The 23,721-nt window shown below is 48.7% G+C and overlaps 3 protein-coding genes and 1 long non-coding RNA gene across 13 annotated transcripts in view; 1 reads left to right on the plus strand and 3 right to left on the minus strand.

Moving 5' to 3' along the window:
- Window positions 1-8,823, minus strand: part of CDC26 (cell division cycle 26) — a 33,909-nt gene extending 25,086 nt beyond the window's left edge. Inside the window, exon 1 of the mRNA XM_086683759.1 lies at window positions 8,707-8,823. The gene's annotated coding sequence lies outside the window, so the exon portion shown is untranslated. The remainder of the gene's footprint in view (window positions 1-8,706) is intronic.
- RNF183 (ring finger protein 183) lies at window positions 1-8,835 on the minus strand. Of its 2 annotated transcripts, none has more exons than XM_086683752.1 (2): window positions 8,707-8,835; window positions 1-1,737 (listed from the first exon to the last, which is right to left on the minus strand). In XM_086683752.1, the coding sequence occupies exon 2, from the start codon at window positions 1,698-1,700 to the stop codon at window positions 1,128-1,130; it is 573 nt and encodes a 190-aa protein (XP_086539878.1). In that variant the 5' UTR covers window positions 1,701-1,737; window positions 8,707-8,835; the 3' UTR covers window positions 1-1,127. The 2 variants fall into 2 exon arrangements, with proteins under 2 accessions (XP_086539878.1, XP_086539879.1); XM_086683753.1 differs by lacking the exon at window positions 8,707-8,835 and adding an exon at window positions 2,392-2,950.
- LOC147575006 (uncharacterized) overlaps window positions 3,659-23,721 on the plus strand; it is a 27,954-nt gene continuing 7,891 nt past the window's right edge. Inside the window, exons 1-2 of the long non-coding RNA XR_015242962.1 lie at window positions 3,659-3,764; window positions 17,589-17,782. This is a non-coding gene — a long non-coding RNA (uncharacterized LOC147575006). The remainder of the gene's footprint in view (window positions 3,765-17,588; window positions 17,783-23,721) is intronic.
- The window catches only part of WDR31 (WD repeat domain 31), a 22,871-nt gene continuing 19,652 nt past the window's right edge, over window positions 20,503-23,721 (minus strand). For all 9 annotated transcript variants that reach the window (XM_086683750.1, XM_086683747.1, XM_086683751.1 and 6 more), the window contains one exon: window positions 20,503-23,068. In XM_086683750.1, the coding sequence (XP_086539876.1) occupies window positions 22,908-23,068 (161 nt within the window). In that variant the 3' untranslated portion in view covers window positions 20,503-22,907. The remainder of the gene's footprint in view (window positions 23,069-23,721) is intronic.

Below are 23,721 nucleotides of genomic sequence, written 5' to 3' on the forward strand. Positions count from 1 at the left end.
TTCTGTTAAGCACAAAACTTTATTTAGAACAAATAAAACCAACTCAGTTTCTGACTCTGAAAGTTTATTCCACAAATCAAAATACCCCTCAAATGTTGTCTTTTCATAATTGTAATGGTGTTTTAACCACTTTGAGATTGTTCCAGAACTGTGGGCCACTGGACAATATTAAAACTGGGGAAGAAGAAAGAGTTTTAGATACTGCCTAGGTGGCAATTTAGAGTTAAACCACCTACGCATCTAGTTTGCCTTGGTACTGGGATTAAGTCCCATGAAATGAAAACTAGCGTCTCTGTCTGCATGGCCTGGGATGGAGCCCTCTCTCCAGGGCTTCTGCCCTACCTCTTGAGGTCAACTGCCTGGAGCAGGGGAGTCAGCTCTGTCCAGCATCCAGGCTTAATTAGGGCCTCTGCACCTACCCGGAGGAATAAAAACCTTTTCTCCAAATCGCAGATTTCTTTTGATCACCTTTACTCTCAACACTCCAGAAGCCACACACCAACAAGAGGTTGTCCTGTACAAGCAGCTGAGGAAACATGCCGTCCTTGCTGGTAGAGGCTCTCTGTGACCCATGGATATCCTGTCCTTCCCTTCCCCTAGTTCTGACACCACATCGACCAAGTGGTTGTTGAATGAGTCAGTGCATGAGTTCGTGACTGCAGGTGGCAAGACTTCTAAAGAGAAAACTGAAAGAAGGCACATGCCTTTGCTCACAGAATTGAGGCTCACTTTCCAAAATTGTAGCAAGATATAACTCAAACAAATGTGAACCGAGTTGGGAGCAACTCCAGTGAGAAATGCACCTTTCTGGGCCGGTCGAGCTCCCGGATACCATCGTCCAGCCCTTGAGCACAACTTGCCACGTAGCTCTTTGTGCCGGGTCTGCTTCTCTGCCCTTCTTGGCCCATGGCTCACACCCAGGGGTCTCTTCACACCTTTTCCCAGCCTTTTCGGTTTCAAATATTCCCATTGTAGGACTGTTCCCAGAAGCAAACACCTGGCCTTACTGATCTCCGGGTTGCAAAAAGGAACAATACTACAAAGGAAGACAACCCCAAATGAGGCTCTGCGGTCCCCATCCCCAGCAGCAGTCAGGAAAGACTTGGTTCCTTGTCCAGAAGCAACGCTCATCCCACACCCCAAAGGAACTGCTTAGTCCAAAAGACGGAGAAGATGAGCAACAGGGTGACGCTGAGGATGACCGCCATCAGGTAAGCAAAGATCCGGAACTGAGGGTTGCGGAAACACTCCCTCAGAGAGTAGTGGCTGGGGACGGGAATGGGCAGAGACCTGGGGGAAGGGCCTGCGTCCTGGGGGGGCCCAGTTTGGCCCCCGGGCTCAGGGCCTAGGTCCAGTGTGTAAACCCGGGGCTGGCGCAGGAAGTAGCGGCTCTTAGGCTGGTCCTTGAGACAGAGCTGGTGGCCTTCCAGGATGACATGGTGGGGCTCCAGGCGAAGCAGGGTGAGCACGGCAGTATCCGTGGGCAAGTCCGTGACAGGCTGCCCAGAGGCCAGCACCGTGGGCTGGCGACAGAGGGGGCAGAGCAACCGGCGCCGGGCTGGAGTCACCAGGCTGAGGTGGGCCAGGCATTCCACGCAGAAGGAGTGACAACAGTCCAGCACTTTGGGGGTGTGGAACGTGTTGTTGAAGGGGTTCCAGCAGACAGGGCACTCAGGCTCCCGGCCCTGCTGCTCGGCCATCCTCAGATCGGACACCGCGAGGCCTAGTAGGAACGTCCTGGCAGAAAGGGCAAAGGAGCAAAGGGACACCCATTGAGCCCCATCCTTGTGCCTGGCCCTAGGCAAGGAGTCTGTGTGCTGTTGAAAGATACTGTCACCCACATTTCACAGATGAAAAACTCAGCAATTTGTTCCAGACCACCCAGTTCAGGGCAAAGGCCTGAGCCACCCCACTGTTAACAAGCTGCCCCTGGAGGAGACTGCACCCTGGCTCTGGACACGGATAAAGTACGCCTTGTGTTCCGTGTGATCACCCTTGGCTCCTCAGACTCCAGGAAGAGGGAGGGGAACCAGTCAGTGGTTTGTGTTACAGGGCAAATACTTCCTTCCCTGCGGCCTCAAATCCCTGACTCATGCGTGCAGAGATGGCCTTTGTGAATCCCCCGGTCTGTCCCTCTGGGGACAAATGCCAGGCCCTCTTTCCCTCCTCCCACTGGGCTATCGGGCCAACCCTCCAGAGCCCATTTGCCCAGTCTGCGCAGGGCACTGCACTGGCCCGGCAAGGGGGGCCCTGGCAAGGCTTTTCCCCTTGACCTGGAAGCTTAGAGACACCCAGGTCCCCAGATCAGCCCTTCCAGAGCCTCCTCCCAATACTTGGTCTCTCCTGGCTCCTCCTCCCTCCCTCTGTCCGGGGAAACCCCAGGGCACCCACCTGGGCTTCCTTGGCACTAGGTCGGGCAGACTACCTGAAGGACCTGAGGCTCCGGTCTCTCCCTCTCCTGAATCCACAAAGCTTCGGGAGACGGCCTTCCCTCCACCAGCCGCCAACCCCCGGGCCCGTCTCCATGGCAGCACACACAGCACCTGGAGCTGCCAGGGGGCCCGGGCTGCAGCCTCCTGAGCACACCTGCCCGCGGCAAAGGCCACGGAGCCGCCTGGGTGGCGGAGTGGGGAGGTGGGGGACCAGAGTTCCCCCAGGGCGTGGCAAACAGTCAACCCTGGAAGCCAAGCGTCTGCAAGATTGTGGGCGGTCTCTTCAAGACCTGGGATCCAAGACCTGGGAAGGGAGGGGTGGCAATTTCCTTTTTCTAGATTGTGGAGGGGGTAAGTGAGCCTCTGGGCTGCTTCTCTCCCGGGCCCCCATTTCTTTCCTAAAGTGGCCAAAGCCTCCTCCACACACAAAGGGGCTGCCTCCCCTGTCCTTTGGCTGCTAGGATGTTCACCTGCTACACAGTCTAAAATCTCTGCACATCCTCTCTGGTCCCCTTCTGATCATTTTTTTTTTTTTAAGTTTTTTGTTTTTGTTTTGTTTTGTTTTAAGTAATCTCTACACCCAATGTGAGGTTCAAACTCACAACCCGAGATCAAGAGTCGTGTGCGCCTCCTCCTGAGCCAGCCAGGTGCCCCCTTTCTTTTCTTTTTTTTTTTTTTTTTATGTTTATTTATTTTTGAGAGAGCATGCACCAGCAAGGGAGAGGCAGAGAGCAGAGACAGAGGGACAGAGGATCCGAAGGGGATTCTGTGCTGACAGCAGTGAGCCCAATGTGGGGCTTGAACTCGAACCGTGAGATCATGACCCGAGCTGAAGTCGGACACCTGACCGACTGAGCCACTCATGCACCCCAAGACGCCCCCTTTGCTGATCATTTAATGTGCCAGGTAGCTGCAACCATGCAAGTCTTGCTGCCATCTTTGTTCTTAGAACACAGACAACCAGCCTGGCAGGCAATGACCGCTGAGATCTTAGAGTCCAAAGGTCGGCCATCTCTCCACCCTTGGGGACTTAAAAGGGGGAGCCAGGAAGGAGGACAGTTCCAGCCCCGCTTCCCCATTTCAACCAGAAACACCTGGCTTTTCCCATATCGATCGCTTGAATAAGCTGAGTGGAGCTGCTGAGGGGAAGAAAAAGTTTAAGAACCATTTCTCCATCCTAACCACTCACTTTGCAGACGGGAAGCAAGAAGTGACTCTCACCCAAGGTCTCCCAGTGGTGACACTAGAGCTTCCAGCTCACCACTATGCTGCTGCTTAAAGACAATACTCGTCCATCAGTTCACCTGCCGGGTGCGTGTTGTTAACTACATGGTAAGTGTTTGCATCTGGCCCGGGGATTCCTCGCATCAGGAGTCTCTCGTGGCAATCCGAGAACCACGCACGGGGCTTGGGGGAACCAAGTCTCCCTTGTGCGCCTCACATGACACCATCTGCCCTGAGTTGAGACCTGAAGCAAAACCTGCTTACACTCTCTTGTCCATAGCTTCCTACTGTTCTCCCTTCTGTCACTGCTCCGCGTAGGGAAGAGGAAACAAAGGTATGCAGAAGGGGGGTGGAACAGTCCTGGCCGAAGCCGGGAGAATTTACCAAGGATAATGCCTTCCCCTGTGGACCATTCATCCATTCTACAGTTACTAAGTCATTTAATGTTTATTTCATTTTTGAGAGAGAGAGAGCGCAGGTGGGGGAGGTGCAGAGAGGGAGGAGGACAGAGGATCTGAAGCCGGCCCTGCACTGACAGCAGAGAGCCTGATGTGGGGCCCGAACTCACGAATCACGAGATCATGACCTGAACCGAAGTGGGGGGCTTAACTGACTGAGCCACCCAGGCGCCCCTACAGTTAAGTTATTGAGCCCTCACTGCGCGTGCCCCGGAGCTGGGCACTGGGGAAATGATGAATGAAAGAGGCGTGGCTTTGACCTCAGGGCATTTAGAGTGTTAGGAGGGAAAAAGCTGACTAATGAGTAGTGGGCAATGACTAAACCTACCATTTCACTGCACGCTATAAAGGACAGAAAGGAAAATGGGTTTAGGGGACAGGCTCCCTAGGAAACCACCGGGGGAAGGTTTCTTCAAAGAGGTGGTATGAAAGCTGAGTCTGAAGGACCAGAAACCAGCCGCGCAGCGGGGAGGAAGAACACTCCGGGGCCATGGGAACAATGAGTACAAAGCCCCAAGGTGAGAAAAGCCTCTGCCAGATTCAGGAAGTGAAAGGAGGTGGCTGAGTGTAGTGGGTGGAGCTGGAGCAGGAAAATGGCTCAGGATAAGCCAGAGGGAAAGCCGCAGGCCCTGGGGAGCTAATCTGGATTTTGTTTGGAGGGATGGGGGAGGGGGTTCATCCTATTTCCATTTTATTTTGTTATTTTTTTTCCAGTTTCCATTTTAAAATCACTGTTGCAGAGGTGCCTGGCTGGCTCGGTCAGTAGAAGGTCGATCTCTGGGTTGTGGATTCGGGCTCCATGTTGGGTGTAAAAGTTGCTTAAAAATCAAATATTTTTAAAAATAAGGGGCGCCTGGCTGGCTCAGTCGGTGGGCGGCCGACTACAGCTCAGGTCATGATCTCACGGTCTGTGAGTTCGAGCCCCACATCGGGCTCTGTGCTGACAGCTCAGAGCCTGGAGCCTGTTTCCGATTCTGTGTCTCCCGCTCTCTCTCTGCCCCTTCCCTGCTTGCTGTCTCTCTCTCTAAAAAAAATAAATGAGAAGAAGAAGAAAAAACAGCATTCCAGCTGCAGAGCAGACAACAGACTGAAAAGGACAGAGTAGAAATGCAAGACCATGAGGGACTTTATCACCAGGCTGGGGTGGTGGCACTTGATGTAGGCCAGGCCATGGCAGAGAAGGTCAAAGGGATGAAGGAAGAACTATCTGTGGAGATGAAATCAAAGGCACTTTCCAAAAAGCAGCGGACAGCGTAGATTCTGGAACCATGTTGTTCAGGCTCATGACTACAGATGTGCTGCTTATTAGGGCTGTGATCCCAGTTGAATTGCTTCCCCTGTGTCTCAATATCTTTTTTTTTTTTTTAAATGTTTATTTATTTTAGAAAGAGAGAGAGAGCACAAGCGAGGTAGGGGCAGAGAGAAAGAAAGAAAGAGAATCCCGAGCAGGCTCCACGCTGTCAGCGCAGAGCCCCAGTCAGGGCTCGAACTCCCAAACCAAAAGATCATGACCTGAGCCAAGATCAAGAGTCAGCTGCTTAGCCGACTGCACTACCCAGGTGCCCCCTCAATGTCTTCTTCGGAAAAGGAGGCTGAAAGTAGTACGTCAGAAGAGAAGGCTCTTAGAGCCTGGCGTCCGGCAAAGACTACGTATGAGGCGGTTGGCATTATCCCTGCAAATGGATTTGAGAGAAAGGTCAAGCCTCGCCATGAAAAAGGTTCTGTGTTGAGCTTTGAGGGGCTCCGAATTCCAGAGTGTGTATGAAGAAGACCTTTAGTACTTATCAAAGCCTTAAAATGTACATGGCCTTTGGGGCACCTGGGTGGCTCAGTCAGTTAAGCGTCTGACTTTGGCTCAAGTCATGATCTTGCGGTTCGTGAGTTCAAGCTCCCTGTTGGGCTCTGTGCTGACAGCTCAGAGCCTGGAGCCTGCTTCAGATTCTGTGTCTCCCTCTCTCTCTCTGCCCCTCCCCAGCTTGTGCTCTGTCTCTCTCTCTCTCTCTCCTTGTCTCTCTCTCTCTCAATAATAAAAAAAGAAGGTACATGGCCTTGATTCAGAAGTTACCCCACTGGGCATCTGTCCCATGGACATAATCAAGGACTTCTGCTAAGGCTTGACTGTAGAGATGCCCATAGAAGCACAGCTCTAACAGCCTAGTATGGAAAACTGCTTACTCATTCAATAGTGGGACGTCAATTAAAGATATTCTGCTCTATCCCCGTGAAGAGACACTTTGCAGCCTTTAAAATGATGTCACAAAACATCTATTGGGGCGCCTGGGTGGCGCAGTCGGTTAAGCGTCCGACTTCAGCCAGGTCACGATCTCGCGGTCCGTAAGTTCGAGCCCCGCATCAGGCTCTGGGCTGATGGCTCAGAGCCTGGAGCCTGTTTCCAATTCTGTGTCTCCCTCTCTCTCTGCTCCTCCCCCGTTCATGCTCTGTCTCTCTCTGTCCCAAAAATAAATAAACGTTGAAAAAAAAAATTAAAAAAAAAAAACATCTATTAATGTGGAAATGTTTGTGATGCCATTAAGCAAAAAGAAACAGTAATAAAACCCTATCATGACCGTATATCCAATATATGTATGCAGTGGAAGAATTGTCTGGAAAAACAAACACCAAAATGTCAACAATGGTTATCTCTGGGAGTAAGATTATAGGTGTTTTTTTGGTTTGTCTTAAATTCTCTCATCTGAGGGGCATCTGGGTGGCTCAGTCGGTTAAGCGGCTGACTTCTGCTCAGGTCATGATCTCGTGGTTCATGCTGTCAGCTCAGAGCCTGGATCCTGCTCTGGATTCTGTGTCTCCCTCTCTCTCGACCCCTCCCCCATTTACATTCTCTCTCTCTCTCTCTCTCTTTCAAAAATAAACATTAAAAAAATTTTTTTTAATTCATCTGAAAATTCTTTTTTTTTTTTGAGAGGGAGCAACTGAGGGAGGGGCAGAGAGAGAGAGAGACAGAAATGCGGCTCACCTGGGGCTCGTGTTCGCCTGAAGCAGGGCACGAGCTCACCCGATGCGAGACTTGAACTCGCAGACTGTAAGGTCATGACCTGAGCTGAAGTCAGATGTTTAACTGAGCCACCCGGGCGCCCTCTTGTCTGAAAACTCTAACTTTATTACCACCCTTAACGATCTCTCCCGTGCCCCCAAAGCAGACCTACATTTTCTGAAGTTCCATGGCCAAAGCCGTAAGAGGCCATTCAAGAGTAGGAATGATTACTGTCGCATGAGCGCCTGGGCCCTTATCTGCCAGGGTCCCCTCAGACATCCACTGTTGTTCCAGGATCAGCAGGTCAGAGGCCAGCCTCTCTAGGACAGATTCCGGCCCTGTGTCGGTGTGTCCACCCCCAAGGCAGAACATCTCAGCTGCAGTAAGTCCTAGACAGCACCCCAAAGGCATCACCGTGGTCTGTGACCAAGTCAGCCAAATACTGCCTGTAGCGTCACCCCGAAGTTTTTGCCCTCAAGAGGAGAGAGTTCAGAACTAGCATTTTTACAGGACTTCACAGCTTATGAAGGGTCTCGGTCCTGACTAGGATCTAAGTGTAGCAACTCACATCTCGATTTTATGATGGTCTTTTACAACTTTTTTCCATCTGATTAAGGCCATTGGATTCTTTAAAACCACCCTGTGAAAGGAAGCAGGATCGGGAGTTGAAAGTGTATGGGCTTTGGAACCAGACTTATTTGCTGTGTGGTCTTAGGTAAATGGTTTATGCTCTCTGAGCTTCATTTTTCTTTGTAAAATAGGCTAATAATCCCACCTTTGAGGCTTGCCTTGTGAGAAAGGGATAATATCTATCATGTGCCCAGCAAAGCACAGCAGGGGCTCAGTATAGTTAGCATGATAGTTTTCTTTCTTCCTCCTTTCCTTCCTTTTTTACTGTTTATTTATTTTTGAGAGAGAGACCATGCGCGTGCACTCACGCTCGCACACGCACAGGGGAGGAGCGGAGGGAGAGAGAGAGAAGCTTCTTTTTTTTTTTTTAACGTTTATTCATTTTTGAGAGACAGAGAACAGATAGTGAGCAGGGAAGGGGCAGAGAGAGAGGGAGACAGACTCCAAAGCAGACTCCAGGCTCTGAGCCGTCAGCACAGAGCCCGACGCGGGGCTCGAACTCACAAACAGCGAGATCATGACCTGAGCCGAAGTCAGACACTCAACCGACTGAGCCACCCAGGCACCCCGAAAGAGAGAGAATCTTAAGCAGGCTCCACATCCAGAGCAGAGCCCGACTTGGGGCTCTATCTCGTGACTGTGAGGTCATGACCAGAGCTGAAATCAAGACTGGGACACTTAACTGACTGGGCCACCCAGGCGCCCCAAATTAGTACGATAGTTTTATACCCATTTTATAGGTAGGGACGCCAAGGCTCAGAATGTGAAGTGGCTTAAAAAAGAAAGAAAGAAAAAAAGAATGTCAAGTAGCTTAAGACTTCACAGCTGAAGAAGGGCTGAGCTTGAAAGATGGTCCCAGGAGCCCTTTCCTCCCAGGCCGCAGCGTTCACATTGGCCGACGGCACTGCCTCTCAGGGCTCTGGGACCCTGTGTCCCACCCGTCCCTCCATGCCCCTCTCTGGCTCCTTACCTGCTTCCTCAGAGTCCCCTCCGCCTCCTCCTCCTGTCCCCAGTGTGGACCCTGCAGTGTGTGCTCTGTGCTCTAACTTCTCTCGGCCTGGTTTCCAGGCAGTGGGGGGCGGGCCTCATTTGCATGGGTCTCTGGCAGCTCCTGACCAGGCTCTGGTTTTCGTCCTCCTTCTGATGACTTTGGACTGTCGGCGCTCACAGGGGACAGCCTGGGAGCTTTGGTTTTCTCTTCCGCCTGTGAGTCACTGTAGCTTTTTCTCTGAGGGGGTCAAAGTCCCTCACCCTTGCAGACCTCTGCTCTGTCTTGATTTCCTGCCACAACTGACTGTTCAGCCTTGACTCCTGCCCAACCTTACTTGGAGGGAAGGCAGGATATCTCTGAAGCCACTTGTCCCTCAGCCCAGATAACTACCTCCCCCGCCCTGAGCCCCTACAAACCGAAGTACAAGGGGCTCTTGCAAAATATTAAGGAAAAGGCAAATCATCCAACAGAAAAACAATCAGGGGGCGATTATTTAAGCTAAATGTGAAGAGACTGCGTCAATCAAGTCAGATGTCTGGCTCAGGGTCAAGTCCTTGCTCAGAATCCAGACTCTACTCACTAGCAGTCGAGACGAGCAAACAGTCTTCTCTAAGCCTCGTTTTGTCACCTGTAAATGGGCATCATAATTTTACCTGCTTGATCTGCAGATTACATGAAATATCACTTGGAGGGTTCACAGCACACAGGAAATGTTAACTACGGCTCTTATGCCGATAGGATCTGGAAGATCGCTGAAGGGAAACACGACGGGATACGCACATAACTGCTCAACCTCATTTATAATTAGAGAAACTCAAATTTAAATAAGACACTGATTTGGGGAGCGCCTGGGTGGCTCGGTCAGGTAAGCACCCGACTCTTGGTTCCAGCTCAGGTCATGATCTCATGGTTCAGAAGCTCAAGCCCCACGTTGGACTCCGTGCTGACAGCAAAGAGCCTGCTTGGGGTTCCCTCTCTCTCTGCCCCTCCCCTGCTCATGCCCTCTCTCTCAAAATAAATACATCAACTTAAAAAAAGGACACTGGTTTTTTAAAGGGACTCAGTTTAAGATTTGTCAGTCTGCTAGGGGAAAAAAAAAACCCGCCACTATTATTAAAAGTAATAATGGTAGTTTTCTGGGTGTTTTACTGAACGCTGTGATCTGTGACGGCGAATGCCCCCAGCAATCCCAGGGAGCACAGTGCCTGGCGATACGGGACACAGAAAAATCCGTGACTCTTCCTTATTCTTCTGCAGATAAGGAATCTGCAGCTCAAAGCAAGGAAGGGATTTATTTGCCCAAGGTCTCATGAGAACCACTTAACAGCTGGGCCTGTAAATGTGGCTCTGAAATCTGTGCCCTTGCCTTACCCTCTCCTCAGTGTAAGACGCCTTTTCTGGCCCCCTCACGGTCTGTGTACTCAGACTCCTCTAACTTTATTCCTTTACTGACCTTTTCCATAGGCTTTGGAGGATAAACAAATAAATAAATGTCTTTTTCAAAATTTTTCATAATGTTTATTTTTGAGAGAGAGAGAGAGAAAGAGCGAGGGAAACAGAGGATCTGAAGTGGGCTCCATGCTGACAGCAGAGAGCCCAATGTGGGGCTTGAACTCACGAACCACGAGACCATGACCTGAGCCTGAAGTCAGATGCTTAAGCGACTGAGCTACGCAGACACCCCTGAATAAATGTCTTTGGTTGGCATTGTAATCAGTTGTCCTGGTTTCATCATTTTATGTTTCTAAAATTATTTTATTTTAGAATAGGTAACATATTCATGTGAAAGATTTGATTTTGTGGTGAAAATGTTGTGTTCTTCTCCCAGCCACCTCAATGCCCTGAAAATTAAGGTTATTTAACAAAAAAAAATTTTTTTCAGTTTATTTATTTATTTTGAGAGCGAGCAGGGGAGGGGCAGAGAGAGGGGGAGTGAGAATCCCAAGCAGGCTCCATGCTGTCAGCAAAGAGCCTGACGCAGGCCAGAACCCACGAACCGTGAGATCATGACCTGAGCCGAAATCAACAGTTGGACAGTTAACCGACTGAGCCACCAAGGTGCCCTTGAAGATTAAGGTATTGTAATGTCAGTTTCTTTTGCATCTTCCCAAAGAAATTTTATGGCTGCACAAACAAAACTCCTTTGGTAAAACGTCTACGTGTCTCTTTTCCTCCTCTTTTTTTTTTTTTTTTAATTTTTTTTTTTCAACATTTATTTATTTTTGAGACAGAGAGAGACAGAGCATGAATGGGGGAGGGTCAGAGAGAGGGAGACACAGAATCCGAAACAGGCTCCAGGCTCTAAGCTGTAAGCACAGAGCCCGACGCGGGGCTCGAACTCATGGACCGTGAGATCATGACCTGAGCCGAAGTTGGCCGCTTAACCGACTGAGCCACCCAGGAGCCCCTCTTTTCCTCCTCTTTACGCAAATGTGCACATGATATACACCGTTCTGCACCTTGCCTTTTTCACTTAGCAATGCACCTGAAATATCATTCTGGATTAGTACCTAAAAAGCTTGCTTTCAGTTTTGTAATGGTTGCATCGTATTTTATCGAATGAGGCATAAATTACCCAACCATTCCCCTACTGATCTAATCCCTTCATTTTAAATATATAAATATTAGCTGGAGGGGCACCTGGGTGGCTCAGTCTGTTAAGCGGCTGACTTCGGCTCAGGTCATGATCTCACAGTTCGTGGGTTCAAGCCCCACATCGGGCACTGTGCCAACAGCTCAGAACCTGGAACCTGCTTCGGACTCTGTCTCCCTCTCTCTGCCCCTCCCCTGCTTGCGCTCGCTCGCTCTCTCTCTCTCTCAAAAATAATAAACATTAAAAAATCTATATTAGCTGGAAAAATAAATGCCAAAATGTGGGATTTAGATTAGCCTAGAATTGTGTGAAATTAAAGCTGTGGACTCCAGAGAGTTGCCAATCCCTAGGGAAGATCTCTAAGAAATTTTCCTCTTTCTGAGCTGGAGACAGAGGGAACTCAGGTGTGCCTGGAAGGCCTGAGGTCCCTGTCAGCTCTACAATTCCCTGCTTTTAAATTTCACTGCTGGTTAACCAAGGTTAGTGGAGATTCAAGACACTGATTCAGCCCAAAGGATCTGCGTTGTGTTTGACAGTTTGGAAGCTATGCTTTCTGGTTTGGCAGCATTCGTGCAAACCATGAAGAAGTTCGTATGCTTTGACCTAATAATATAATTCCTCGGACGTGCCCAAAAGACGTATGTGACATGGAGATTTATAACATGAAATTTATAACATGAAATAACATGACATGGAGATTTATAACATGATTTATACATTTGATCCTTCTATTCCTGGAGTTCTAAATCCCTTGGAATTTCCTAAGTGATGGGAACACTAAACATGTCTTTTGTTATGTGAATGAGAAAACTTTTGGAAAGCGCCCAGGCAACCTAAAGGTGGCTCGTTGCCAGGGCAACCAACCTTGTAATCTTGGGGTTGGAACTTTCATTCCAGCCTGGACACCCACCCCCTGGGAGAGGAGAGGGGCTAGAGATGGAATTCAATTGCCAGTGGCCATGATTTAGTCAAACATTGCTCTAGTGAGGCCCCCATAAATCCCCTAAAGGATGGGGTTCAGAGAGCTTCTGGACTGATGAACACAGGGCAGTGCCGGGACAGGGCGGAGAGGCTACATGCCCCGTCCCACATGGCCTGCCTGCCCAATGCGCCTCTTCCATCGGGCTGTTCATCTGCAGCTTTTATAGAGATAAAAGCCACAGGCCTTTACATACCTTCTATAATAAGCCGGTAAGGATAAGCGGATGCTTCTGTGAGTTCTGCGAGCCACGTTAGCAAATTAACCAAACCCAAGGTCGTGGGAACCTCTGATCTATCTGTAGCCAGTTGATCAGAAGCCTGGGTGATGAGCTGGACTTATAGTTGGTTTTCTGAAGTGTGTGTGGTAATGGTGGGGACAGTCTTGCGGGAGCGAGCCCTTCACTGTGGGAGCTGACGCGATCTCCAGCTAGGTAGTGTCACAATTGAGCTGACCTGTGGGACATCCAGCCGGTTTCTGAGAACTGCTTGGTGGTGGCGAAATATACACATGTGTTGGAATTAGTGTCACAATCAGAATATGCCTGTGTCTTTTGGTTAAGTGAGGATGTTCATCGAAGTTTTAAGTTAAAAAAAAAAAAAGATTGAAAGAAATATAAAAGCCCAACTATAGGGTTGCCTGGGTGGCTCGGTCGGTTGAGCGTCCGACTTCGGCTCAGGTCATGATCTGACGGTTCCTGAGTTTGAGTCCCGCGTCGGGCTCTGTGCTGACAGCTCAGAGCCTGGAGCCTGCTTTGGAGTCTATGTCTCCCTCTCTCTCTCTGCCCTTACCCATTCGTGCTCTGTCTCTCAAAACTGAATGAATGTTAAAAAAAAAAAAAAAAAGCCCAACTATAGCACATCAGTTGAGTAGAAAACTACTTTATCACTTAAAATGATGTTGTAGAAAAATTGTTATTACTTGTGAAAATGGTCACATGTTGTAAATGGAGGCAGGAAGGCAGTTCACAAAATGGTGTGTGTAGTGTGAGCTAGATTGTGTAAAACAAACTATACATAAAGACTGAAAGAGGGGCGCCTGGGTGGCTCAGTCAGTTAAGCATCCGACTTCGGCTCAGGTCATGATCTCGCGGTCTGTGAGTTCGAGCCCTGCATCAGGCTCTGTGCTGACAGCTCAGAGCCTGGAGCCTGTTTCAGATTCTGTGTCTCCCTCTCTCTCTGACCCTCCCCCGTTCATGCTGTCTCTCCCTGTCTCAAAAATAAATAAGCATTAAAAAAAAAAAAAAAGACTGAAAGACCGTGAGGAAAAATGTTGTATCTCTCGGTGATAAGCTCGCTGGCGGTGTCATTTTCTTTTCATTTATGTTATTCTAAGTTTTTATCAGTGAATATGTATTCCTTTCATAACAGGAGAATTCACTTGGAAAATCAGTCAGCCAGTTTTCTGCAACCAGGAAATCCAGAACTTATAAAGAAAAACAGGGAGGGCATGTAAGTAATCAGTCAGGGCGTTGCAAGCATTGAAATAAAAATAAAATAAACCAGGGTCCTTTTCCGGGTCACTGATTGTCTAGTGAGCAAATGCATTATCACAATGTCTCCAGGTGGTCAAGGCTAGGGAGTACTTTGCAAACAGTGGAAAGTTTTTTCGGGAAGATACCCAGGAGAGAGCGAGGCATCTGAGGAATCTGAATTGAACTGATTTATTTAGTTCATGCTTGGGGGGGTGAGGTCAGCCAACCAGAAAAGCACCTCATCTAAGCAGTACCTTGGAACCGGATGAGTGAAGAGTCATGAGACTTGGTGCCGTCCAGCCAAGGTCGGCAGTGGAGGCGCAGAGTGGCATGGCTCCATCTGGGGAGGGAGAGGCAGTAGAAGGCAGTAGAAGGGAAGGGGAGGGTGGAGAAAAGGCGGTAACGAGGCAGGTTTTGGCCAGGTGAAGAGGGATCGTGTTTAGTGAGGGCAGGGGCCACCTCTCTCCATGGGGCACTACATTGTCATCACTCAGAGTCTTGCCTCAGACCTGTCCAGAGTTTGGGACAGTCCCAGAGGGAAGGCATCGCCCAGAGATTGTCCAAAATGCAGAGCTCAGGCCGACTCCAGACCTGCTGTCATAATTTGCCTTTTTACAAGACCCTTAGGAGATTCAGAAACATGCTAAAGTATGAAGAATACTGATTGAGGACAAATATCCCCAATAGATGTTCCTTGGCTCTTCCTGATCACATTCATGATCCATTACATTCAGATCCCTGAAGACTTCCCAAGGACATGATCCCAAGGATATATCGTGGACAGGGCTAGGTGAATCCCCACCTGGGAGCCGGCACGCCCCACCCCTGCCTCAGGCAGCATCTCAACTTGTTTTTACAAGGTCACAATCCCTTATACAAAACCCTTGGAGCCAGATGTGCTTCCGAATCCGGATCTTTTCCTATTTTAGGACAATGATATGGCATATTTACGGATATATTAAGTAACTCTCCCAGTGGGATCTGACACAGCACCCTGGGATCAAATGCTTTAATATTCTGCAGTTGATGATACCAAAAAGAAGAAACAGGATAGGGCCAGGTCAATTTTGGTGCCAAATTTAATGAAAAAAAATTTTGTCTTCAGAGTGCAGGGATTTTGGAGTTGTGGATAAGGGTTGTGAACTATTTTCTTATTTTCTTTTTAGCATGTATCAGATGGTTAGAAATACTGAATGGGACCACTTCCCGGTATTAGCTAACCTCGGACTTAGTAGGAACTCCAAGATCTAGCTATTGTTTCAAATATAAAGTAGTTCATACACTTCTCATCAAGCAGGTCACATCCAGTGTTGTTATTCCCGGAATCCACAGGATTCTGTGAAGAGCAGTTGGATTTGGGGGCACCTGGATGGCTCAGTCGGTTAAACGTCCAGATTCCACTCAGGTCACGATCTTGTGGTTCGTGAGTTCAAGCCCCGCATGGGGCTCTTGCTGCCGTCAGCGCAGAGCCCGCTTTGGATCCTCTGTGTCCCTTTCTCTCTGCCCTTCCCTGGCCCCTCCCCTGCTCTCTCTCAAAAATAAAACATGAGACAAAAAATGAGTGAAATGAAGACTTGATCCCAGCTACCATTAATGTGACATGTCGGAGCTGCCGCTGGAACTCGAACTCGGGGCCTCCACGTCCTGGCCCTGTGCCTCCCTTCCCCTGCTTTCCCCGGCAGACTGCGCATGAGCTCTTGGCCAGCCTCCCCGCCTCAGTCCCCAAGCAGAGAACAGTCTCCAGCTGAAGGATGAGGAATAACAGGCCTGCCACATGTGCCTCCCGATATGTGTAGGAACACGGAACTGAGATCGGACGGTTCTCTGTCCACCTGCGCTGTGAAGGAAGCATCTCATCTTTCCATCCCCCAGACGTTCAGCCCCGTCGGGGTGCGTGGTGGAAATTAGCCCTCAGAAAGTCCTTGGGTCAGTTAGTCCAAGCACATTGAGTCCTCACACTTATTCTGAAGCCTTCCTCCAGGTAAGTCCTGCCAGGAGGACAGTGCCAAGGAGCCGGCTGGAGGCTGTTTGTACCAGGAAAGTCCAAGGAGTTCCCGGGAAAGTCTCCAAGGCCTTCTCCGAGTGCCCGGAGAGACGCTCCTGGGCCAGGGCCCCTTCCGCTCTTAGGATGCTCCGCTGATAACACTGGCAAAGGGACCCTTTCGGAGGCTCGAGATCGGGGAAACCGGATGTCTGCCTCCTCCCTGCGTCTGCAGGCATCATCGCCGCTCCTCCTGGGGCCCCGCGGTCTCTCACTTTTCTCTGCGGCCCCTCTCCCTCATCTGTGGTACAATCTGTATCCGTGTTGTTCCCCTTCTTTTGCGGGAGTTTATTTTTTAACTCTTTCTGTAGTAAGTGTTCAATGCAGAAAAACCTAGAAACTCACATGAATGTAATAATCCTGACACTTAGGAATAATGCTAGGTGCTCTTCTAGGGGCTCTGCCTGAATCGTGTACCGATCCTGACGACAGCTCTGTGGGGATCGATGCTATTACTGTATCATTCCCATTACACGGATGAAGGCACAAGGCACGGAAAAACTAAGTCACTTGCCCAAAGTTGCCAGGAAAAGAAGTGGCAGCCTGGGATTTGAACCAGGCAGCCTGGTGTCGGGAGTCCACACCCTTAACCGCCTCTTTATAAGGATTTCAAATGTGATTTTTAAAACTATTATAAAGATATGTGATACTCGATGAACTGTTTCGTAGCCTTTCTCTCACTTATCTTTCTACATCACAAAATGCTCTTCTAAACCTTTTCTTCAGAATGAAAGTAGTCTTGTTTTTGATTGTAAAAGCAATAAAGGAAATAGATTGATGTGTCTCCTTGTACGTGCACTGTCTCTGCAAGGACACACAAGATGCTGGTAATAGGCAGACATGGATGAGAGGGAGCCGGTTTATCCTATAAACTTTTAAACGTCCAACCCTTGATCTTGGCTCAGGTCATTATCTCACGGTTGTGAGATCAAGCCCTGCATTGAGCCCTGGGCCAGGCTGAATATGGAGCTGTTTAAGATTCTCTCTCTCCCTCCCTCTCTCTCTGCCCCGCCCTTCAAAAAAAATAATAAAACTGATTTATCCTCATTGCAAAACAAAAACAAAAACAAAACCAAACAATATAGTAAGGCATAAAGCAGAAAATAAATTCATCTTTAAACTCAATACCCAGAGATAACACCGATACATTAAAAAAAAATTTTTTTTTTAATGTTTATTTATTTTTGAGAGAGAGACAGAGCACAAGTGGTGGAAGGGGCAGAGAGAGAGAGAGAGAAACACAGGATCCAAAGCAGGCTCCAGGCTCTGAGCTGTCAGGCCAGAGCCCGACGCCGGGCTTGAACTCACGAACCGCGAGACCATGAGCTGAGCCGAAGTCAGACGCTCAACCGACTGAGCCACCCAAGCGCCCCTACACCGGTACATTTTTACTCCATTTCTTCCAGACCTTTATCTATGAATGTACAGACACATACAGATTTATTTTTACCCAAATGGGACGATGCTGTGTGGTGCTGTTTTGTTACCTGTGTTTTTCAGTTAGGGCAAATCATGGACAGCATTCCATGTAGCCTCATTTCAAATGTCCTCATGGTTGTTAGTTATGTGAAGTTGGCCAGTTTCCACAAGATTATTTCTGAATGAACCGAGAGAGCCAGTGTCTGGGCAAGCAGTGCTGGCTGCCACCAATTCCCATCACCCCAAAGCTGGGCTCTGCACTTTGATGCGTTCAGACCCTGGGGAGATAACCGCTGAGAAAGGATCAGACTTTCCTTCCGTTTGTGATGTTTAACTGACGTCATTTATTCCATAGGTCCAGACTCTTCCTACCTGCCCCCGTCCCTCGCCTTCAGGCCCACCACCACCGGGACACCACTGAAAGCAGTGGTGGCCAGGGCTCTGGCCGGAAGAACCAGTCCACAGGTCCGAAGACCCAAGTTGCCACGTGGGTTCTGCCACATGCTGTGTGCTCCTTGGCAAGTCATTTTTCTTCTCTGCAGAACGGAGGTAATATACTCCACACTGCCTGTCTCACAGTGTTATGTCATTGGAAGACTCAGGTGAAATTATGATTGTGAAAGTAGTATATGAAATATAGAGCACATACGTCTCTGTATTTGAGAAAATGAGGGAATCCTGGATTCCGGGATGTATTATAATTCTTCACGGAAGTACTGGTTACTAGAGTGTGTTTGGCTTATGGAGAATCAGCAAGCTATGAACGTAAGGCATCTGAAATTATTTATGATTGCTATGCTTGAATTAAAAGATAAAAAATATATATATAGTGGCTTGGAGGGGCAACTGGGTGGCTCAGTTGGTTAAGTGACCCACTCTTGATTTCGGCTCAGGTCACGATCTCGCAGTTCATGAGATTGAGACCCGTGTGGGGCTCTTCACTGACAGTGAGGGGCCTGCTTGGGATCCTCTCTCTCTCTCTCTCTCTCTCTCTCTCTGCCCCTCCCCCACTCTCTATAGCTCAAAATAAATAAATATTTCTTTAAGTTAAAAATATATATAGCGGCTTAAAAAGAATGAAGTTTTATTCTCTTTCATGTCACAGTCTAGCCGGTCAGGCTGGTGGAACAGCTCAGCATTTCAGGGTTATTCGGGGCTCCTTCTCTCCTGCTGTTCTGTCATCTTGTCCTCATCTGAATAGCTGAAGCTGTCCCTGGCGGTCTGCATTGCAGGGAGTGGGAAGGGACCCTGAGTGGTAACCCCAGACAAACACGTTCTTTTGGAGCTAATAAGGTAGAAGTTACACACATCACTTCCACTCACAATCCACCGACAAGAACTTGTTCTCACGGCCGTGCTAGCGGGGGATGTAGGCTTCGGAGGGTAGCCTGTGCCAAGAGGTGCCCACTCCAGGAAACATTAGCGGACTGCTGCATTTTTCAGGATGAAGCTTTTCTTTACTCATTCTATTTTCAAAAGGCTATCCAGAAATAGTGAAGCTCCTTTTTCACCAAGTGACCTGAGTTCTATACTTGTAATTCCTATGTCAAAATCAAGGCTGTTTCAGACTGAAAACATGTCTCTCGATACCAGTGTTGAAAACATTACATTTCTGCCAGGAAGTATTTCTTCAATGACGGTAAAACTCAGAACTCCTGGGGAATTTTCTTCAATAATCATTGTTCAAGAAGATAGTGATATTGGGGACTTGATACTTTTGTAATACCGATGATATCTAGTGTATCATAATACTTTAATAGCTGGTAGCTATTTTATTTTTTAATGTTTATTTTGAGAGGGGGGGTGCAGAGAGGGAGAGGGAGAGAGAGAAAATCCCAAACAGGCTCCAAGCTATCAGTGCAGAGCCCGTTGTGGGACTCAGTCTCACAAACTGAGAGATCATGACCTGGGCCCAAATCAAGAGTCGGATGCTTAGTCAACTGAGCCGTCTAGGTGCCTCTATTTCATTTTTAAATTTTTATTTATTTAAGTAATCTCTATACCCCACATGGGGCTCAAACTCATGACCCTGAGATCAAGAGTCACAGGCTCTTCCAATTGAGCCAGCCAGGCGCCCCAGCTGGTAGCTATTTTTTTAAAAATAATACTTTGAATACAAATTGGGACATAAATTATATACATCCTAGATGCACTCAAATTGTATCTTTTCCAGATCATTTTAAAACTTTCGGTAAAAATAGGGGCGCCTGGGTGGCTCAGTCGGTGAAGTGTCCAGCTTCGGCTCAGGTCCTGATCTCACGGTTCGTGGGTTTGAGCCCCGTGTTGGGTTCTGTGTTGACAGCTCAGAGCCTGGAGCCTGCTTTAGATTCTGTGTCTCCCCGTTTCTCTCCCCCTTTCATGCTCATGCTCTGTCTCTCTCAAAAATAAATAAACATTAAAAAAAATTAAACTTTCAGTAAAAATAAAGATCATCTTGTAAGATAATTTCAGCCACCAAAAAAAAAAATCTTTTAATAATCATGACTCATTTTTCCTGAAATAAGTATATTTTCAAAGATTTTTTAGTTAAAGTTTGTTTGTTTGTTGTTTAGAGAGCGGGAGAGAGAGAATCCCAAGCTTTGTCAGTGCGGAGCCTGACGAGGGGCTCTGATTCATGAACCATGAGATCATTACTTGAGGCAAAACCAGGAGTCAGATGCTGAACCAGCTGAGCCACCCAGGTGCCTCTAAAGATTTTTTTTTTAATTTTTTTAATTTTTTTTTTAACTTATTTTTTAGAGAGTGCAAGCGGGGGAGGGGTAGTGAGAGAGGCAGGTAGAGGATCAGAAGCAGGCTCTGTGCTGAGAGCAGTGAGCCCAATGTGGGGCTCGAACTCATGAACCGTGAGATCATGACCTGAGCTGAAATCGGACACTCAATCAACTGAGCCGTCCAGGCTCCCCAAAGATATTTTATTTGTAAATAATCTCTATATCAAATATGGGGCTCAAACTCACAACCTTCAGGTCAAGGTTCACACGTTCTACCGACTGAGACAGCCAGGCGCCCCTCGGAAATAAATATATTTAACTTATATAAGCAAATATATAAATTTCTTTACATTTTAAATATATAATTGGTCAGACTCCAAGGGATTATCTGCTTTTCTGGAAAAAAAGGTCAACTGTCTTTGGAAAATTTCTTTGCATGATTTTACAGGAGCAGCCTCTAAAATGAAGTGCTCAGTGAATGTCCAAAGAACAAATGAATGCATTGTCGTAGTGTGCATCAGCTGAGAGTACCTGAGTGGGGCATGTGAGACTAAAAACTCCTACACAAACATTTGCGTTTATTAATCTGCTTTCCACTTAAAATGCACAGATAAGAATTTTTTAAGTTGAGCAAATGCGTAGAGCTCAGGGAAACAATTTTTTTTGCTAAGAGAACCCCGCTAATTCATCAGAGGCCTACGATTTCCTCACATGGACATCCCCTCTGGTCCTCTTCCCCGGGACCCCCTCCCAACCCACTCCCTTAGACTTCCTGACTTACCGCCCATCTTCTTCCCCGAAGAAAGGGTTAGCTGTAGCACTAGAAGTTCAGGATGCGCTAGGACCGTCCCCGAGACACCTGTGTACGGTTTCTGGGCACCTGACCAGGAGGGTCTCCTCGGAGCCAAAAAAGTTAGTAACTGGTCTAGAAAATACACACACAGTGTCAGAGTCTACGAATTTCTAAAATGAACTTTGTGACATCACGCAATGACAAAGGAGTGGGAAGGAAAGTATTCTGGCTTTGAGTTGGGCAGACCCTGGCTCAGATCTCCGTTCTTCTCTTTCCTCTCTCCGTGTGTCACCTCGGGCAAAGAACTGAATGTTCCCGGGCCTCAGCTTCCTCATCTGCAACACGGGAATAACACGATTTGTGGCGAGAATAAACGTATCCAGACGGCTGTGGGTGCTCAGTGAAATAGCTTCCTCTCCCGCTATCCTTTTGTCCTTCCAGACCTCAAAGATCCGTAACTTAAGGAGTCAAAGGGAAGCCACAAAAGGACTAAAGGTTTAGAAATAAGATCTAAGGAGAATGGGCGAAGGAATGGTAAATGTTTTGTGAGGAGAGGAGAGTGTTCAGTCCAGACAGAGAGCAATAATTAACTATGGTTATCCTTTATAAGCGCCCGCTACCTTGCTTGGCATTTAATACAGTTTTGTTCAGTCCTCAGAACAGCACTGTCAGGAACGTGGGATTATTCGCTCCACATTATTGGTGAGGAAACTGCTATTTTATACACCCAAGTGCACCCAGCTAAATGGAGAAGTGGAGAGTCAAACTCAGGACTGACACTGCACTAGCTTAAGATCGTCCCATGGGGAAGCTGGCCCCAAAGAGGAACAGGAGGGAGACGAGGAAGATGGCTGTCATCTCTTGGTATCAGGGACAGGCAGGGGCCAGGGAAGACAAGTACAAAGGCTTTCTTTGGTTGGGACTCATCAGAAAGGGAATCCCCAGGCCTCTGTTGCCTTATGTGTGGACTCGCCTGATGGCAGGAGGGACTCTATCATCCGTGAAGGAAATGGGCTGGTGAGCACCAGGCTGGGGACTGATGTCTTGGGGGCCACACAGGCTGACCTGAGCACTGTGCCCCTCCTCACCCGGGAGGACTCACTAGCTAGCACACGGTTGAGTCCATCCCTCTGTTTTCTCTATGTTCTGTTGTTGTTGTAAACTCCCGTTTGGCTCACGCTGGCCATCCCCAAGAGTTTATACAAAACTAACTAAAAATATTAAAATGTACAAATGAAATTTGTTGTAGCCTTAATCTTGGAACCTCTCCATTTTCTTTCTTTCTTTTTTTTAATGTTTATTTTTGAGAGAGAGAGAGAGAGAGAGCACGAGTGGGGAAGGGGCAGAGAGGGTAACACATCCAAGGTAGGCTCCAGGCTCTGAGCTGTCAGCACAGAGCCCGCCCGATTCAGGGCTCGAACCCCCGAACTGTGAGATCATAACCTGAGCCACTCGGGCGCCCAGAACCTCCCCATTTTCTTATGCACAGGTTTGACAATTAGGATTCTGGGCAAGGCCCTTGGGCTGTTGGCCTTTCCAAGCCACCTGGGGTCTAATTTTCATGCCACCTCAGCACCGGTCTAGGACATGCCTCCTTCCACTCTGCGGCTCCTCCGAGTAGAAGCCAAGACTTCTTTCTTGACCTAACTTTGGTTCCTCACCTTGCTGAGGAGCAGTGACTGGAGCTTAATCTCATGTCTACAATCCATTTCCGCTATGGAGCTGCGCTGTCCTTCCCCATCTGGATCACCGTGAGGCTGCCAGAACGGTGTGCCTCCCCCCTGCATCTTCTTCTCTCGTGGAGACACGGAACAGGCCAGTTCGACAGACTCAACCCTGTGTTCTGACTCACAGAGGCCTATCACTCTTACACATGCAGGGCACCATTTGGAGCCATAAACTTGGTTTTTGAAGAGCGGTTCCTAAAGGTCACTGAAAACTGTGTTTGGATTTCACCTCGATGGAGAACTTTATGTTTAGTTCATGTTTCTAAACTGCACCTGGACTTAAACTGGCTTCTAACCCTGATATGCCTTCTGAGTGGAACTAAGCAGAGAACCCTGGTCCCACATCACCGCCCACCCCCGCCCCCCGCAAGATCACAGGGAAGAACAAAGCCGCCACACTGAGAAAGGACAGGCCACGGTTTGAAAGTGAGTGTCTCTTGGCCTCAGAATGCTGCCACCTCCCGCAGTGCCAGCCCTTGGCTGCAGTCCACTCTGAGCAGGTGAATTCCTCGGCTGAAACTCGCACACAGCAAGGAGACGGTGTCGCCAACAGCCAGGGAAGTCAAAGGTCCTGATCCGTCCAGGGACAAGGTGAACAGGCAGGCTGGGGGAGGAAGAGGGAACCAGCAGCTTAGGCCAAGAGCGCGGCGTCATGGAACGCCGCGAGGTCTCTGAGAAAAACGCGGGTAAGTAAAGCGCGCGCTACCTGCATGGAACCCTGTAAGAGCAGCCCCCGCGCACCAGCGGGGAAGTCAACCCGGGGTCAACCGCACGGCTTCAACTACACAGAACGGCACATGGACCAAACAAGATGTGTATCACTCGGAAGCACGTTCAGACAGTTGGGGCCTCACCTGCAAGGACATGTTAACACATTGCCCTCAATTACCACCTGCCCAGAGAGCAAGGCAGGGGCCAGGGCAGAGGAGAACAGATAAGGACACTGATCTCCAGCTGCTGGCCTCTGGGGCCTTGCTCCCTTCAGGACAAAGGAAATTGGGACCCGAAGGGCAGTCTGAGGGCCTCCAGCTGACACAGTCTCCATCTTGGAGGCCGTAGGGGCACACCTGGTGGGCAGGGCAGCACTTTCAGACCTTGTTCTCCCTGGACACTGAATCCCAAAACAGCTGCACTGGGCAGCTCCGGGTGGGGCACAGCTGGGCTGTCCTCCCTTTGGGAGTTTGGCCCATGTGACCACTAGACATGATCTCACGTCTTTTCTCCAAGGGGGCTCCCTGTCCTCCCCTCCCAGGAGCT

This window comes from Puma concolor, chromosome D4 (assembly GCF_028749965.1).
Source record: "Puma concolor isolate L17-30 chromosome D4, mPumCon1.1.hap2, whole genome shotgun sequence".
Taxonomy (NCBI): Eukaryota; Metazoa; Chordata; class Mammalia; order Carnivora; family Felidae; genus Puma; species Puma concolor.